General features: G+C 46.0%; 1 protein-coding gene across 1 annotated transcript in view; it reads left to right on the plus strand.

Moving 5' to 3' along the window:
• Nucleotides 1-18,968, plus strand: part of LOC144798932 (GON-4-like protein) — a 396,699-nt gene that overhangs the window by 105,753 nt on the left and 271,978 nt on the right. The window contains exons 13-14 of the mRNA XM_078670067.1: nucleotides 13,353-13,454; nucleotides 14,650-14,690. Coding sequence (XP_078526193.1) covers nucleotides 13,353-13,454; nucleotides 14,650-14,690 — 143 coding nt within the window. The remainder of the gene's footprint in view (nucleotides 1-13,352; nucleotides 13,455-14,649; nucleotides 14,691-18,968) is intronic.

An 18,968-nucleotide genomic window follows, 5' to 3' on the forward strand; every position in this document is an offset into this window, starting at 1 on the left:
TTCCTGCGGAAGCTCCCACTCTTGGGCGCCATCTTCAGATTCTTTTTTTCCGCGGTCGGGTCTGGATCGTTCCCGTTTGGGCTCCAGACATTTTTGGAGAAAGAAGAAAGAAAATGCAGAAAATACGAGGAAAAGTCATCTGAAGACTCCAGGGGACTTCATCGACGAAAAACCAGCAAGGATAAGGCGTTTTCCATCGAGATCTTCGACGACCGTCGACGAACACGCGACCAGAGAGGCCCTGGACGCTCGATGATGGACAACACGCCGTTCAAGTTCTGCCGTAACTGCCACCACAAGTACGCGCAGAAGGACCAGCACCCGGTATGCAACCTTTGCCTACCGGTGGACCACGAAAGCGGAGACTGCAACGCCTGTTCCGCCTTCACCCCGAAGACCCTTTGTGTGAGAGAGAGGCAGAGGGTAGCACACGCCGCCCTGCAGGGGAAGGCCCCGACTCCGTCACTCTACGAGCTGGGGATGTCCTCCGAGGAAGAAGACAACGCTGCCGCCGAAGACGACAGCTACACGGTCGTAGAGACCGATTACACGAAGACTTCTGACAAGGTAGGAGACTCTTCGGCCCCCAAGAACCCGAGAGACTCTGAGTCTAGGAAAATCGAGGGCAAGACCCCGAAAGCGCCGACGCCAAAAAAGGCGGCGTCCGCGACTACTCCCAGGCCCAGCGGATCCTCCGAGAAGGAGTTCCCGGCGCCGAGAGCTACTGATCAGCAGAAAACGTCGAAAATCGTCCCCGAAAAGGATCGATCGACGCCGAGGGAGAAAGACCCAAAACTGACGACGACGACCAGAGACCCAAAATCCGGTTCGACGTCGAAAACTTCGACTCCGAGAGGCACGGCGACGAGCCATCCGCCGAAGAGAGCGGCCGACCCATCCGACGCGGAACACGCGGCCGAGATGGAGAAGAAAAGAAGGCGCCTCGAGGCAGAAATGGAGAACATCATGCAGCGGAAGAAAGATTTCGACGCAAAGATGAAAACCTTCACGATCCCTCACAAGACCAAGCCACCGGTGATGGAGGCGGTCGAGGAGGAAGAGGAGATCGCCGAAGCCATCGAGGAACAAGACCAGGACGTCGAGGTGATCGATGACCAGGAGGAGTACGAGAATCCCTACGAGAGTTACAACTATGGGGAGGATGAGGATGGCAGGACAGACACAGACTCGGCACCCTCAGACCTTCAGGAGGTGGATTACATCGATGTCGACACCGACAGCCCGGAGGAGGTGGTCGACACTTACCCCTCGAGGCCCTCGCCGCCGGACGACATCGGGGCCTACAACTCGGTGATACAATCTGCCGCAGCAGCTTTCAAGCTCAAGCTCGACGAAGAGAAGCAGAAAGCAGACTTCCTTCTAGAAACATTGCTCCCAACACAAACGAGGAGCCAGTTCCTTCCAATGCTCGAAAGCGTCTTGGCTCAGGGGAAGGAAGCATTCAGGGAGCCCGCAACATGCAAAGCAGTAACTCCCAGAACTGAGAAAAAGTACAAACATGCCGCAAAGGACCCGGCCTACATTCAGGGCACGGTCTCCGCAGACTCCATAATCACGGCCACAGCAAGGAGGAGGGCTAACGTACCCACTACCTCGGGCCCGCCACCAGATAAGGAGAGCAAAAGGATGGATCTGGTGGGCAGAAGGATCGAACGGAATGCCGCGACCCACTGGCGTATGGCTAATTCCAACGCCCTGATAAACAGGCACATGTACCAGATCATGGAGGGGCTGGGGCAGTTGGTGAAGGACCTGCCCCAGGATGCCAGGCAGAAAGCGAAAAGCTGGTTGAAGAGGGAAAGAACGCAGCTAATTCTTGCCTTAAGACGGCCCTGGATGGGGCAGACACAGCCAGCAGGCTCATGATGATGGCTGTCACGGAAAGGAGGCACGCCTGGCTCAGGATTTCAGGTTTCAAACCGGAGGTGCAACACAGCATCCTGAACACACCATTCAACGGCAGCACGCTTTTCGGGACAACAGTTGATGAAACGCTCAGCCAACTGAAAAAAGATAACGAAACAGCAAGATCCATGGGAGCATTGCAGTTCAGAGGGAACAAGAGGGGCACCCCGTCACGGAGGCCCGGCGGGAGAGGCGGAAACCAGCCAGGTACATCACACCAGGCTTTCCAGCAAACGCACCAGTCAGACCCGCAAGCTCAGCATGGTCAGCAGAAGCAGTCCTGGCAGTACCAACAAAGAGGCCAGTCCTTTCGAGGGAGAAATGGACGGGGACAAAGTAGAAGAGGGGGGCAGCAGCCCACCTCTAAGTGACTTCAAAAAACTCCGTGTGCCCTCCACAAAGAAGATCCCAGGGGGCAGCACGTACAGATGGGTCAAGACAAACCAGACACCTACGACCACAGAACACCAGTGGGAGGAAGATTAAGATTCCACCTCCGAAAGTGGAGAGAAATCACATCAGACAAATGGATCCTCAACATTATCCAATTTGGATACTGCATAGAGTTGGAGGGGAGGCCAACAAGCAGAAAACCAAAAAGAAAGCCACTAGCAGGCAAGCAGCTGCAGTGTCTTCAGGAGGAGGCGAAGGAACTCCTGCGGAAACAGGCCATAGAACGGGTACCCTTCAAAGAAAGAAACACAGGAATATACTCAACGTACTTCCTGGTACCAAAGGTAGACGAGACAATGAGGCCCATTCTAGACTTACGGTTCATGAACAAATTCATAAGAACGCAAAAATTCAAAATGACCTCCCTGCAAGAGGTGCTCCCACAGTTGCAGACCGGGGACTTCATGGTCACAATAGACCTCAAGGACGCATACCTGCACATCCCAATGAACAGAAAGCACAAGCACATGCTCAGGTTCACCGTCGGAGAAAGCCACTACCAGTTCACCACACTGGCCTTCGGTCTCAAATCAGCTCCAAGAGTTTTCACAAAGTGCCTCGCAGCAGTCGCAGCGCACCTAAGAAGGCAGGGAATACACGTATACCCTTACCTGGACGACTGGCTGGTGAAAGCAAACTCATACCAGAAATGCAAGCTGCACGCACATACAGTGACAAGCACGCTCATAAACCTGGGGTTCTCCATCCATTGGAAGAAATCATCAATGGAACCAGAACAGGTGAAGATCTTCCTGGGAGCACAGATCAACACCTTACAGGGCAAGGTGTTCCCCAGCGAGAAGAGGGCGAGGGCGCTGGTGAAGGAAACTCGCCTCTACCGGAAGGGACAAGCTCGGACAGAGAGGACTGCGAGCAAGATCATGGGCATGATGGCATCATGCATCCACCTGGTACCAAATGTACGGCTCCACATGAGACCCATTCAAGAATGGCTACAGGAGCAATGGTCACAAGCTACAGGCGGTTGGGAGGATCTAGTGGTTGTAACGCACGCAGTGCAGAAGGAGATGGCATGGTGGACCATGGAGAACATAACAAGGGGAAAGCCTCTAACGCCCCCAACGCCAACAGTGACCATCACCACAGACGCATCCCTGAAGGGATGGGGCGCTCACATGGAGGAGCTCAAGGTGAGGGGACTGTGGACGCTAACAGATGCGGCGAAACACATCAATTACCTAGAACTGAAGACAATCTTCCTTTCACTGAAAGCCTTTCAAACAAGACTGTACAAACACAAGGTGTTAATACAAACAGACAACACCACTGCGATGTTCTACATCAACAAGCAGGGGGGCACACAGTCAGCCCCGCTTTCAATGCTGGCGCAGGAGATATGGAGATGGGCCATCCCTCTCAAGATAGACCTGCTAGCCATACACCTACCAGGGAAGGACAACATACAAGCCGACTGGCTCAGCAGGCAGACATCGGCATCCCACGAGTGGGAGCTCAATGCTCAGGAGACAAGGTACCTGTTCGACAGGTGGGGGACACCATCGGTGGACCTGTTTGCCACACGCCAGAATGCAAAATGCCAAAACTTCGCATCCAGGCAGCCCGAGGAGGGGACACTGGGGAATGCCCTATGGATAGATTGGTCAAGGACATTTGCTTACGCCTTTCCCCCGATACCACTGATACACAGAGTGCTGAACAAGTGCAGAGCGAGCAACATGACACTGATACTGGTCGCACCACAGTGGGCGAGGCAGACATGGTACTCACAGATCATGGAGATGGCACAGAGTGCACCCCACAGATTCAGCAGGAGGAAAGACCTACTCTCCATGCAGAACGGAGAGGTACTACATCCAGAGCCAGAGAGCATGAGCCTAGTAGCATGGCTCCTGAGGACATAGAGTTCGCACATCTGAGACTACCAGAAAGCACCCTGAGGGTACTTCGGGAGGCACGAAGGCCCAGCACTCGGAAGTGCTACGTTGCGAAATGGAAAAGATTCACAATATGGTGCAGACAGGAAAGACTCCACAATAAAATGAAGAGGGACTCCACAGTGCTAAGGTACCTGACGCACTTGCTGGAGAAGAACCTTAGCTCATCCTCTTTAAGAGTCCACTTGGCAGCGATAGTCGCCTACACAAGGGGAGAAACGTGCAGGAGCTTCTTCACATCACAGGTGGTGAAGAGATTCCTAGAAGGAGCAAAAAGGATCGCACCACCCAAGCGGGTGCCACCACCTGCATGGAACTTGAACACAGTCCTAACAGAACTCATGAAAGAGCCCTTTGAACCACTTCACAAGGCCTCCCTGAAGATGCTGACTATGAAAACAGCCTTCCTGGTTGCAATAACGTCCTTACGCAGAGTAAGCGAGCTCCAAGCGCTGACGCTACAAGAACCCTACATACAAATACACAATGATAGGGTTGTGATGAGGACTGACCCACACTTCATGCCGAAGGTGGTATCCAAATTTCACATGAACCAGTCTATACAGATACCGAGTTTTTTCCAAAAACCAACAACCAGCGCAGAGCGAGCTCTGCACACCCTGGACGCCAGAAGGGCAGTCATGCACTACATTGAAAGGACAAAGGGACACAGGAAAACAAAACAGTTTTTTGTGTCATTCGCAAACAGCTTCATGGGGAAAGCTGTAACCAAAAAGACCATTGCACGATGGATCGCACAGACAATTCAGCTCTGCCACAAGCGTGCAGGACAAGAACTGGCAGAGGGGGCACGTGCCCACTCCACCAGGAAGAAGGGCGCTACAATAGCCTTCCTGGCTAACACACCCATAGAGGATATATGCCTGGCGGCAACATGGGCTTCGGTGCACACGTTCACGAAGCACTACTGTGTGGATATTCAAATGAACAAGGAAGCTCAAGTTGGACAGAAGGTGCTACAGCACATATTCAACACCCAACGCTCATCTTCCACCCAGCCGCCACAGAGATGAGAAACCGCTACAAAATCTATGCACAGCATAGTGAATCCAGAAAGATTCACGCTGCAAAACGAATAGTTTTCTTACCTGTCGGTGTAGTTTTGCAGCTTGAAGATCTTTCTGGATTCACTAGCGAACCCACCCACCTCCGCCAGAAAGATGAGGCTGGAGAGAGAAGAGGTGGTTAACTAAAGAAAGGACTTTTAAAGTACAAAGCGGTAAAATACCAACTAAATAGAACATTGCCATTACTTCGGAAACGAAAGAAACACGGAAAAAAAGAACCCGAAGATGGCGCCCAAGAGTGGGAGCTTCCCCAGGAAGCATGCCGACGTCACCGGAAATACACCCAAGGGGGTGTGACGCCGACGCCCACCTGGGCTAAGAGAAAAAAAAAGAAAAAAAACAAAGAAAAGACTACGAATCCGGACCCAACCACAAGACCGCGGAATAATGCACAGCATAGTGAATCCAGAAAGATCTTCAAGCTGCAAAACTACACCGACAGGTAAGAAAACTATTCGTTTAGGGGCATTAGGGGAGTTCAGGGTAACAGCCGATGGGCTACTGACCCTTGGAATCACTATGTGCCCTGTATTACCACTTCCTGTGGGACGTTGGTATAGGCCTGTCTCAGAGTTCCTACGTTTGCCAACACACCGATGGCTAACTCGGAAAAGTTGTGTCCACTTTACAGTAGCCCACCTTAGGGGTGGTTCTAGCCTGGAGGTGGCACGCCTACCGGACTAGCTAATTATCCCACCTATCCAGGTGCCAAGGAGGCTCTGATCCGTGGGCAGCTTCCTCTCCTTTCAGGGGAGCCAGCTTCGCATTCCAAAGGTCGCCGGCCCAAAGAGGCTTATCAGTAGGTCATCATGTGGGAGGAGGTGTTGCACCCTATTCCCAGACCGGCTTTTGTTCTGGGTCTCCTTAAAGCAAAAGGCTCTCACCCTAGGAGGTCAGGACAGCATCTCGGGTGCCAGGTTGGCAGAAACCAGTCAGCAAGGAAACCAGAGGCTGGTAGGTGTTCAGGGGGCACCTCTAAAGTGCCCTCTGAGTGCATGTATTGGTAAAGCCGACTCTTGCATCAGTGTGGGTTTACCAATACGAGATGTTTGATACCAAACAACCCTATTTTCAGGGAAGCCCTTATGTAGCTGGGGAATGGTTTTCACCAGTGTACAGCACATGTCCTAAAATGGCTTACCTGGTCACTTGTACTGGCAGTAATGGAACTGACCAGCACAGGTGCATATCTGCTCAAGCAGGTATACCCTCTTATGTTGTACTAAGCATGCTGCCCTAGGGCTGTCAGGCCTGCTGTAGGGGTGACTATCATGTATCACATGCAGTGGTAGGTTACATGGGACACAGAGATGTACAACATGTTGTGTTTTCGCTTTGGGCTGCACCAAGACACGCAGCCTGCAATGGCAGTCTTGTATGTGCTTGGTAGGAGTCTCTTAGGGTGGCACAATTCGTGCTGTAGCCTTTAGGGACTCTTTTATTACCTCAGGCATTAGGTACCAAGGTGTGACTTACAGAGGATGCTATAGGTTTTGCCAATTGGGGGAACAATTGTTCAGTTTTGAGAAAGTGCTCTGGCACTTGGGACAGGAACCCAGTGCACTTTGTCGAAATCATATCATATACCAGGCAAAAAGTGGGGGTGACCATATCAAAAAGAGGCCTTTTCCTACAGTGAGTGCTTGCTTATTGTAAGAAAAAGAAGCCATAAAATTGGCCTCCCACTTCCTCACAGGATTATGCAACAATGGTTTGTGGTCCTTCAGCAGTCACAAATTCTTATAGGATGTACTCATCTGAAAGAGGGTAGTATCAGTCTGGGAAGTGGAAGCTGCTGTGAGGGACTACTCCCACAACGTGGTAATTCACTGTGGGCACCAGAAAGATCAGACAGATCAGAGAGTGCTCGTCCTGATGTATTTTTTGCATAGTGACAGTTTTCAGTGGTTTTTTTCAGTGCAGGATCTGTCCCTTAAATGTATGAGTAGCAGGGACAGCATTTTGCAAATGCTTGGTGTTCTTACAAAGTTCTATTTCTATATTCAAAGCTGTTCACGAAGATTTGCACAGGGAGTCTTGCCTCATTATGTCTAAAGTGGCTGGGGTTTTGTGATTCTATGCCGGAATACTTTTTGCTCCGTGTTGGATTTGTACATCCAATGTGTTTTAAAAAAAATTATCAGTTTTCAGCACGCTGCAAAAATAGCTACTGCTTAGTGAAGAAATCATTAATATTATTGAACGCAAACTTATGTTATGGAACAGATGCTATCCGATAATTATAAACTTAGGTTCGATATTTGAGGTACACAGTAATGAGCTCTGCGGTCTGAGGACCCTCTGTCCGCTACAAATTGAACTAATGTAAACTGTCTCTGAAGCTCTAATACAAATGTATTATCCAATGTCAACTATCCAGCCCGAACAGCAATTTAGCAAGGTGAGCAGGAACACAAGGGAAAAATGCACAAGGTTTTCTACATGTAGGTCACAATGTGTGAAGCATTTGAACGTCCTGGACCATCTGGTACATGATTGCTCTGTTTGAGCAGCAAGCGGTACCGTCTACGCACGGCTTCTCTGGTTACAAGCTCCTGACGTTGGTGAGTGTATGATCGGCCTCATTAGTCCTTATGCCTGTTATCTGTCAAAAGGCCCAGGCAGCCCACTCCTAGCCCACGTCATGATACTTGTACTCAAGTGTATTTTTTTTTTTTAAATGTATGACACGTTTGCTCTGTTTGCAGAGCATGGAGGGTTCTCTTTTCCAAATTCTCATTCAGTAACACATTTGCATTGTTTGCAGAGCTGACTGAAGCCACATATTCTATTTTTTTAATCATTAAAGTCTCAAGAACTTGTCAAACCGTTCCAATTTATTTTGTACTTATTAAATATTTGTAGTTTTGGAAGAGCTGAAGGAGATGTCTGATTTCCATCTGTTGTTTGGACTGTTCTCCCATTTGCTTTGTTGCCCCACCTGAACAGCTGCCTCATTTCAGGGTAGCGGGGAGCAACTTGTTGTAATAACCGTTAAGGGGCAAAGTCCATCCTTGTGACAAAACCAAAAGTCTGACCGCCAATATCAGACCTATTGGCTTTGCCAGTGCTTGTTTTTTCATGAGTCCCATTATCTTGTTGAAACTGGTTGCGCTAATTTTCCATTATTATATGAAAATACTAGCATGCAGCAATACATTTTACTTAATGTTGCTTCAAATAAATGTTACCTACAATTTCACAGTAGTGTAGCAAGAAAAATTTCCCCTAGTTCAATTTTTTTGTGAATATTTTATTTTGAAAGCATAGAATCGTCAATCAATCTTGCTTTCAAGCTTCTGAATATATTTTAATCTAAATAAAGAGCATTCTGGTAGCAGGTATGTAGCTTCATATTGTTAAACTCTGCAAATGAGTGTACACATTTATACGCTGGAACCACTGTCAGTAGTGCAGTCTGAGCTTGCAACATTTCCTTAGAATGCTCACCCTAATAAGAAAGGCTTTGTATTAATGAACCATAAATATAAGTTCGAACAGCATTAACATATGGATACAAATATGATCTTAACTGCATACAATGCCCTTCCCTGATCCATAATGTGGTACTGTAAACTGGCAGCCGAAGGGTTTGTGCTGCAGGTGGTTGGGCCTACTTGTCCCGAGGACAAAACAAGCATGAAAACTTGTTGTCCTTGAATCCAAGCAATTTGTCCTTTGAGTCGGGCTATGAGAATTCCACACCCCTGCATCGCACACTATGTGGCATTGGTCACTCTACACAGACAGTTTAAATGTTGTTGTTTATTTACATACAACAGGAAGTTCCATTTAGTGACCCATTGTGACAAAGCAGGCAGCCCCCAAGCAGGTTTGCTGAAGAACGGAGGAAGACGTGCACTTCGCCACTGTGATCCAAGTCTGAGGACAAAGGAGGAGAACCAGCAGGGAGATGCAGCTTTTTTTTGGATTGGGGAGATGACTGTCTTGATGGCAAGACTCCAATTGGTGTTCAAGTTCATTTTCTCCTTGTTTGGCTGCCATAGCTGGTTCCGGGTTTGCGATAAATACAAATGTTTGGTGTGGAACTATTTTCATATCCTAATGTTTGCTGGGCTCCAAGTGAGTTGGTTCCATCAGGGGCACTGGTGTCTGTTGCCTAAGTTTGGCCCTCTTTGACATGGATCTGATATGCTTATCGCTGAAGTTGCTTATCGCTGAAGTTTTCTTCTGAAGTTTTGTTAGTGTTACTAGTGCCCTATTTGTTCTTGTCCCATTGTTATCCTCTAGACCCTGCTGGCTAACACTTCTGTGTTCGCTGGCTGCAGTGGACTCTGTGTTCCACAATATCTGAGCCCCAAGATAAATGTTAGAGCTTTTTTTTTTGTGGTAGCCTTCCTTCGGTCCCTTTACATCCATATGGTTGAGTGATGTCCCTTCTGTCTGAAGTCGCACTCTTCCTCTGGGCAGGTTGTCTGTTCTGGGTTGCCCCTCGAGTCGGACCTTGAGGGCATCTATTGGCCCAATCTCCTGCCCGGGAGCGCAGAAGCCTGGCAGTGGTGACTGGCTGTTTAAGCATCATGCCTTGTACTTCTCATCGATTTCTGGATTTTGTGGGACCTCGTGCTAACCCAGCTCAAGTGACGGTGTTGAATCAGGCTCTGACAACAATGCTTAGGTTCTTAGGGTTCTCTTCTGTATTTCAAGCTTGATCCATTATGGTTTTGAAGAAGGTCTGTGAGGTTTTGGATGACTTCAGTGAGCTTTTTTCTGCTTTGTCATCTTCGGAGGGAGAAGGAGATTGTTAAAAGATCTTTCATGACCCAGTGATTGCTATTCAGAGCCTAATTTTGAACTCAAATGGGCCACATGTTTTTCTTCAGATTACTTTTTTTTTCTTTCCAAGAGACAATTCACAAGGCTGCGGAGATCTTGAATTATCCCCTGCCTGGGTAAACGGTTATGACCAACTTATTAACTGAAAAAGTCCAGAGTATCGATTGTTCTTCAGAGCGCTTGGTTCCTATTAAGTAGACTGTGTTGGACCCATTAAATGTATTCGAAATTGGCCATACTGTACTCAAGCAGTCAGCAGCAACACAAAGTTGCTGGTTTCCCTGTATCGGGATTTTGGAGGTTGCCTAGTCAGATTGACAGTTGTAACTGGCTTCGGCCTTAAGGATGCAGCTGCTTTGCTCCCTTTATGCACCACCCTGGAGGTCTATTGTCTGCCTTTGAGGTTTCTTGACACATCTTGGGGACTTATCGACTCAGTTTCACCCTTCCATGTGAGCCGGGGTAATGCTTGCATAGCCATGTATATTATCAGGGAGAGTGCTTCCTCTCATGTTTGGAAAATCCTTGTCATTGAATTTGTTCCTGATGTTCCTTTGTATGGTACCAGTTTTGCCATGACAGTCTATGGCATAGATCCTGCCCACTTGGGCTGACATAGAATACTATATCTTGGCTTGTTACTTCTGATTGGTCCTTCGTAAGATGATAATTTCTTCCCTTTTGTTCATGTAACGTCCCATTGGTAGTGCCGGTGTGTTTTTGGATGGCCTCCTTGGGTTTAGAGCGACCGATGTTCCTCCGTCCTGGACTGCTATTTTCTGTGGTTGAGGCCTATGTGCAGCAGTGTAGCAGGGTCTTATTGAGAGTGCTTGGCGCTCACCACTGGTGCTGCTGTTTGCCCTCCTGCTAGCTATATTGGTAGAGATTGCAATACCATTACCGGCTGGATGAGTTGAGATTGTTCTGTGCGCTCAAACTTCATTTAGTGATGCTCATTGTTCCACCTGTTTCTGTTTGGCGGTTCAGTTTCTGTTACTTTAACATATATTTTTTAACCAGCAGGGGGATGGGAGCACACTGCCTCACATCACAGCAGAGTTCGGCCCTTAGCATTATGGTAAATGCAGTACAATGTTTGTGCTTACTTGAATATTATGTAGTTTTTCACCAGAGTAGGTTCAGATAGTGCTGTTCGTCTCTAGACATGTGTTTCTGAATTTTATCCTTCATCAGTGGAGATCAGAAAAACTAATTACGTCCGGGATTGCTGAGAATACTGCCACAGTCCTCTCAGGTCTCAGTACCTCTCACTGGCCCACAGGTGCATCTCCAAAAGCATGTCAGCTCAGTCTCTCATTGGGAGCCTTTTAAAACAGCTGGTGTGTTGCTGCTGTTTTTGTCAGGCACCTTGTTGCACTCTTCTTTGCATTGTTGATTTTCCTTGTTGCAGTAGGAAGTTGCCGGTTATACGCCAGTTGAAGCTAAAGATAACCACAGCTTGCTCTGCTTTGGAAGACTTGTGTATCCAGCTTTCACATCCTACTAACCTGTAATTATGTTAACAGTCCTGCCTAGGTCTACAAAAATTGCCACTAGTCATACTGCTCCATCAAATGTGTTAGTTTGGTGTCTTGCTTTCGCCTCTAACATAATACAGAATCTTTCATGCAGTGGCTCAACACTCGGCGAAGCAGGAGACAAAACACAGCACCTTCAGAAAAGGGTTTTATTTTACAAAATGCAAGGACTCTCTCTTTTAGAATAAGGCTTGGAGTTTTATTTCACACAATGCTCTCTAATAAAAAGGCTTTGCCAGATGTCAAATACACAACATTCAAATACACAAAAAGATATATATGTTTATATGCAAGCAATAATAACACACTTGATAAATATAACAGCTAAATGCATGAATAATACTAATTAATAAACAAGCATAAGACTCAAGCAAATATACTGGGACGTCCTGTAAGAGATCAGAAAGCTATATATATATATATATATATATATATCTCAAATGATTACTTTGGATGTGCACCGTGACTCATTCACACATCACAAAGAAACACATCAAATGATCAAAGCCACTGGCCAAACATCACAATGGCAATAACCAAAACTCAACACTTCAAATGACCACAGCCACTGGAACCACGCATCACAATCGCACTACTCAAAACTCAATACTTCACATGGTGCAAACACTGCATCTCAGCCCACTCCTGACGGGAAGTTAAACGGCCATGGTTGAGAGCCTCAGCAACCAGGGGTCCACGCTCCGAAGAAGACTCATCCATCCCCATTCGGATTCCAAACTCCCGGTTGCTAAATCAACCACTCGGACATTCCCCCGCGCCAGAGGAATCTTACCAGAACTGGCCAGCTTGCAAGCAAGTATTACCTGGCAGGAAGGAGTTCTCACGTCCCCTTCTCCAATCTTGCATGTTCCAGTCTTTATCTTGACGGAGCTCACAAAGCCTTATGGGTACATTATACAATCTCTCACTAAAACAATCCTGGAATGTGATTAACCCAAACAACTTGCAAGTGCTGCTGTGCACTCAGATAAGCTCATGCAAGGCAGAGTCAGAATACAAGATGACATGAGGCCTTGTCAAAGCCAATAGTAAGAACTTCATAATACTTATCAATGTACAACACAATGCACATTTGTGAACACACTGCTTATAGATTCACATTATTCATCTCTCAATGTACAACACTGAGCACATTTGTGCATCACTGCACTTCAAGACCAAAAAGTACATTCCACACCTCTCTCTCCCTCTCATGCTTTCAAATGCATATCCCACACGTTCTGTTCTTGGTAAGGCTGTCCTACTCCGTGACAGCTGCCCCTGAAAGACTGCAAGGTTACAAGAAAGACATTTTTAAGAGAAACAGGCATATACAGGACGTTGTACATTCAAGCTAGGGTAAAATAACACACCAAAGTCAGTTAAATTAATGGTAGTCAAAGGCCATCACAGGGTGTCCGCCCACAAGAGTGCCTCTAGCACTACATTTGGGCTTGTGTGTCTCCACCCTTGTATGATAATTTACTTGTTTTACAGAAGTGATCCTTAAGTAGATTAGGTAATAATCTGTGAATGTTCATTATCTGTTACAATGTGAGATACTTGTTCAATTCAGATTTCCTTCAAGACACACTTACTTAACCAGTATTTTCACCCTGTGGTTTCTTTTATAGATGAGGGCGATGATGAGGATGATCCAGAGTACAACTTTTTGGAGGATCTTGATGTACCAGACACAGAGGACCTGCGAAATGACCGTGCAGTGCGTATCACAAGTGAGTGTTTCAGGCTACATGTGCTCAAGAAATACAATAAAACACCTGGAGTTTACAAATCTAGAGTTCCTGGGAAGACAGCAGACTGGGGGTTTAGGTTAAGTAGAACCATGACTGACCTACTTTGGTTTTTTCAGAAAGTATGTAGCTGTTTTCCTTAAAAGAAAGTTCTTCTCTTGGTCATGTTTTTGGGGTGTGAGGTAAGGCGGGGTTATGGGTGGGGGCATTATTAGAACAGAGGAACAACACTGCAGTAATTGAAATAATGTGTAAGGAACCCTGGCTGTCATTGTTTGCTTTGACATTCTGAGCTGAGCTAAAAACAGCACAAATGCTGACACTGGAAGGAGAGGATTTGTTTTACTGTTCATAAATTGAACAATTATGCGAAGACGCTGTACTGTAAAGAGAACTGGTTCGATTGTGAGTGGTAGGTTCAGGCTGATAGTGGGAGGGTTTGATTTCTCTAGGGGGTTGTGGGATGGGACAAAATAGGATTGATTAAAAAGCCCTTTGTGGCAGAGGGTGCAAGGAAAAAGCACTAAAAACCTAAAGATGTGCTAACACATTGTAAACATGTTAATTGAACTCTGGTGATGCTGGTTAGTGATAATTGTAAATGTACATTTTCTAAAGTTACATTTAGTACCAAGCATTATTATGTTGCTATCATACAATCGCCCAATATGGTCCAGTGTGGAGGCAAGGGTTTGAAATCTAAAACCCTAAATTCCACATCAAACAACATCTCTTCCTAATCAAGGTGGGCTACCAGTTTGTTAACTCTAAATTACATATTCCCTTGTTAAAACGGTTTAAGAATGAACATTCAGATGCTGGTACTAGCACATTTTCCTTCTGACAGTAGAGCTTACCATACCAAAAAAAACAATTTGATCTTAATCTCAAAGAGGTTGTTAACCATATATGTTGTGTACACATACATCATCTTTACATGTTATGGCCTAATCTTCAGTTTTGGCCTGGCTTATACCACAACTTTCTGTGCCACTAACTAGGAAGCTTTATTCTTCTCACTCAAGTTCTAGCAAAATTGAGAGTTAAAGCCATGTCAAGATCTAGGAAGTAAGTTTAATTGTCGGGCCAGCATAAACATTGTATAGTTGTGAAGTTCCGTCCCTGTTGTCTGTGTAAAGGAAACATCATTTAATGCACATCTTTCCTTTATCTACAGAGAAGGAAGTCAATGAACTCATGGAGGAGCTCTTCGAAACGGTAAGAGAAAATGGTGTTGTTTTGGTTCTCGGACTGGCAATGGTTTATTGTTAAGGTACAGTTGCTAATAATGTAAGCAAGAGTTGGTTCTTTCCATTATAAATCTGTTCAGCCAAGAGTTTAAATTGAAAAGGACCCTGCAAACTTCTGTAGTCCGAAGTTGTTTACAAGACTGCGTATGCCATAGGCTGAAAACGAGTCCAATACAATGAGAAGAACTTGTGCTTTGCTGCTGAGATATGTGCTTCCAACAGCAGCAACCATTAGGTGTGGGGATATGTTACAAGAACGCATATAAAAGAAGCTAATACAGATTGACTTACAGGGGTGCCTTTGATTCCAGAGCACTACATGTTAGTAGCTAGGGCCATTCCTTGAACTTTGCACAGCAACATCCATGATAGCCTTCTATATGAACACTACATTAACACCATTATATTATGTCCTTCCACAGTAGTCTCTTGAAGGTATTTGTCTATACCCTAGTTTAGAAACTAATTTGCCTCTCCTCTCCTATATGAAGCTGTATATCCTCTTATTTATTTATTTTGACATTTTTAAAGCGCGCTGTTACCCGAAGCATGGGAACTCTGGTCACTACTGTCTTCTTATGTTCCGCCGGAAGGGATGGCAGGACTTTCCGGATAGTTTTAAGCACGTAATGGGTGGCCGAGGACAGTGCATTAATTTGTGGCCTGAAGGACAGAGCGTCATCCATCAGGACACCCAGATTTTTTACCTTTGCCACTGGAGAGGGGGGGGGGACCCCATTTCCTCTGGCCACCAGCGAGGTGACCAAAAATTGTCTTTTGCCCCAAACAGTAGCACTTCTGTTTTTGCAGAGTTGAGCTTGAGGCAGTTTCCTGCCATCCAGTTGCCCACCTCCCGCATGCAGCATCTAAACCGATCTGCTGTGCTGTCCAGTTCTCCCTGACGCAGCAACACCACGATCTTTGTGTCGTCAGCGTAGGATGTAAGATTAAATCCGAAGGATCTGATTACTGGCGCTAGGGTGGAGACATAAACATTAAAAAGAGTCGGACTCAGGGAGGACCCCTGTGGGACTCCGCAGGGGAATACAAAAGGCTCAGATTCAAAGTCCCCCAAGGCCACCGACTGCGTCTTCCCAGATAGGAAGGCTTTCAAGATGTCCAGTGCCTTTCCCTGAATCCCACTGGCCCTCAAACGGTCCACCAATAATTTATGGTGGACCGTATCGAAGGCCGCTGATTGGTCCAGCAGGATCAGGGCGGCTCTACCCCCAGCGTCCAGCACCATTCGTATGTCTTCGGCTGATTTTATCAGCGCCGATTCTGTGCTGTGTCCAGCCCTAAATCCATGTTGGGACAGGTCCAGCCTCTCTCCTGACCCTAGGAAAGTGCTAAGCTGTGTGTTCAAAATACCCTCCATGATTTTGGCGGGGGGGGGTTGGGTTGTGGGGGGGGAAGAGTCTGGCGATGGGACGAAAGTTGTTCAAATCGGTTACGTCTAGGTTGTTTTTTTTTAGAAGGGGCAGGATGGAGGCTTGTTTCCAGCGCAGGGGAAATTCCCCCTTGTCCAGCATGACATTGAATAGGGGGGTGAGTCCAGCAGCAATGGTTGCTCGAGCCAGTTTAGCAATCATGGCTGGGCAAGGGTCGTGAGGGGAGCCTGATTTTATTCTCATTAGCCGACTTGATACCTCCTCTTCACTGATGGGGGGAATTTGTCTAGTGATTCAAGTTTCCTGTTGGTCTCAAGATACGTATCAGGAGTAAGGTATGAGGCGTTGGTCATGATTTGGTTGTCTAGGGGATGAAAGATTTTTTCTACCTTACTCAGAAAGAATTTGGCTAAGTCTTCGCACAGTTGGCAACTTGGTGGTATGTCTACTGGTTTAGGGGCTGCCAAGGAGGACATTGTGCTAAATAATTCCTTGGGAGAGTTAATTGCTTCTTTAATTGCTTAGACCTACCCTGGTCCCCAGTTAAATGTCGGCTACAAAATGAACACCTGCTACAAGGCTGTTCTTGAGACTGTTTTCTACTACTATTCTATATTGATACTGTAGTAATTTTAGAAAAGCGTATTCTGTATTCCTCTGCTGGCATCTTTACATGATGATAACCTTTTGTCAATGACTAATAAAGCATGTTTCTTAATTGGTGGAAAGAGTTAATGGTCTACATTGTATTGCTTCATAGCTGACATGGGTCATCTTTGAGAATATTTCAGCCTAGCTTCTCACATGCAGATTATAATGCTTTCTTTGACTCAAGTGATGATCTATTCAAGTGGTGGTCAATTTTGGATTGGGAAATGTAGCTTACATTTTCTGTGGTTTGGACTTAACGGCTTGCCAGTTTAGTATGCTTTGGCCAATTAGTGTTTTTTTTTAAAGAGAGATGAGGCACTTTGGAAAAGAGGCAACGTTTGTAAGCTTAGGCTTTGAATGACATACATTTTTTCTTGGTTTTTAATTTCAGAACTAGTTGTCATGTTATCGCTTTTTGTAAAGATGTTCATTCACTATGCTAATTTCACGTGGACCTGAAAATCAGAAATGAGGAGCATCATCTGGGCACAGCTGATTTAACTATCTATTTGTCTTTTCAGAATATCCTATATTCCGTGTTTTTTGTGATGGCAGATAGTAACTAATTCCAAAGGTCACTGCATAGAAGGCTCTTCCTCCTTTATTGAAGTTTTGATACTGAAACATCTACATCACCTTTTCTGGTGAAAAGTGCAAAAAGACTTTGATGGGGAGTAGCACAGTTTTTCTGAGAGGAATGGTGGACCAGGGATTTGGTAGAGGCGCTGAGCTTGCCCATTCAGTTTGCAGTTTATTGCTTTGTGGGCAAGGATCCATTTTAATTGTTTTTAAAGCATGATGTGTACTGCCTCTGATGAAAAACCTGACAAAGAGGAAGCTTCTGCATTCTTTATTAGAGTGATGTGATAAGGTTATTTTTAGGATGAAGCCTACTAGACAGTGCAGCTGTCTGGTTTGCTAAAGACATCTTGGGGACATTAAGAAAGCTTACCTGGGAAGTGCTTTCCGCCCGTTGCTTACCATCGGCTTTGTGGTTTGTAACTTACATTTTCTAGCTTTCTATTTGCTGGCTTTATTTGTTTTAGGCTGTCCATGGAGAGTTCTTCCCTCCCAAGGGGCAAAACCTTTCTGTAACCTGGCCTTTAACGCTTGTTTTTATCTTGTCACATTTGCTGTGCATTCAAAGACAGGTCAAATATCAGGCTATGTCTTCTGAGAGAGCTTGGTGTTTTCTTTTCTTTCTCTGACATCAAAGTGAGAGGATTTGTGTGTCAACCTTGCTGGATACTGGGGGGTAGGAACGTTTTTATTTCTTGCACACAACAACATTTAAATAAACTGCAGGTATTTAAGAATTAGGTACACAAATGAAGCACATTTTTGTTAATTCTGAAGTGGTTTGGTAAATACTTCAATATGATCAAAAGAAATCAATAACTAGGTGAAGCCATTTCCACATATTATTGTTTGTGCACTGTATAGTTTTATTAGTAAAACTGCGTCTGTGCAAATGCCATGGTCATTTCAATTGAAAATGTGTTGTCTGTAATTGCAGTGTGCTACCACACCATGCATACTCCACTGTACACCACTCCACTCCGCACCATTCAACACCACTCTGCTGTACTCGTAACCACTCTACGCCACTGTTCTCTACTCTGCACCGCGCCACTTTACACCGCTACACCACTGCACCGCTGCACTCTACGCCGATCTGCACCACTACGCTCTTCACCACTTTACGTCTCTCTACTCTGCACCACTCTACTCTGTCAATGCACTCTTCACCACTTCACTTCTCTCTACCCTATACCAATCCACTGTTTGCTACTTCACTTTACTCCTCTCTGCTCTGCAACACTCTACTCTTTGTCAATGCACTCTTCACCACTTCCCTGTACGCCTCTCTACTCTACAACACTCTACGCTAATGCACTCTTCGCCACTGCACTCTGCATCACGCCACTCTACATTACTTTACTATGCGACACTCAAATCTATGCCACTGCATTGTACACCGCTACATTTACATCGTTGAATTCTATGCCACTGCACACATTACGCCACTATACTCTGCAACACTCTATCCCATTATACTCTACATCAGTCAACTCTACTCTATGCCACTCCAGTACACTGTATGCCACACCACTCCACTCTTCGCCATTCCACTCTACGCACACTCTCCTCTACACCACTATTTTTTAGCCATGCTGAACAGCAGTCACACTGGTGTACAACAT

This window comes from Lissotriton helveticus, chromosome 12, assembly GCF_964261635.1.
Source record: "Lissotriton helveticus chromosome 12, aLisHel1.1, whole genome shotgun sequence".
Classification (NCBI taxonomy): Eukaryota; Metazoa; Chordata; class Amphibia; order Caudata; family Salamandridae; genus Lissotriton; species Lissotriton helveticus.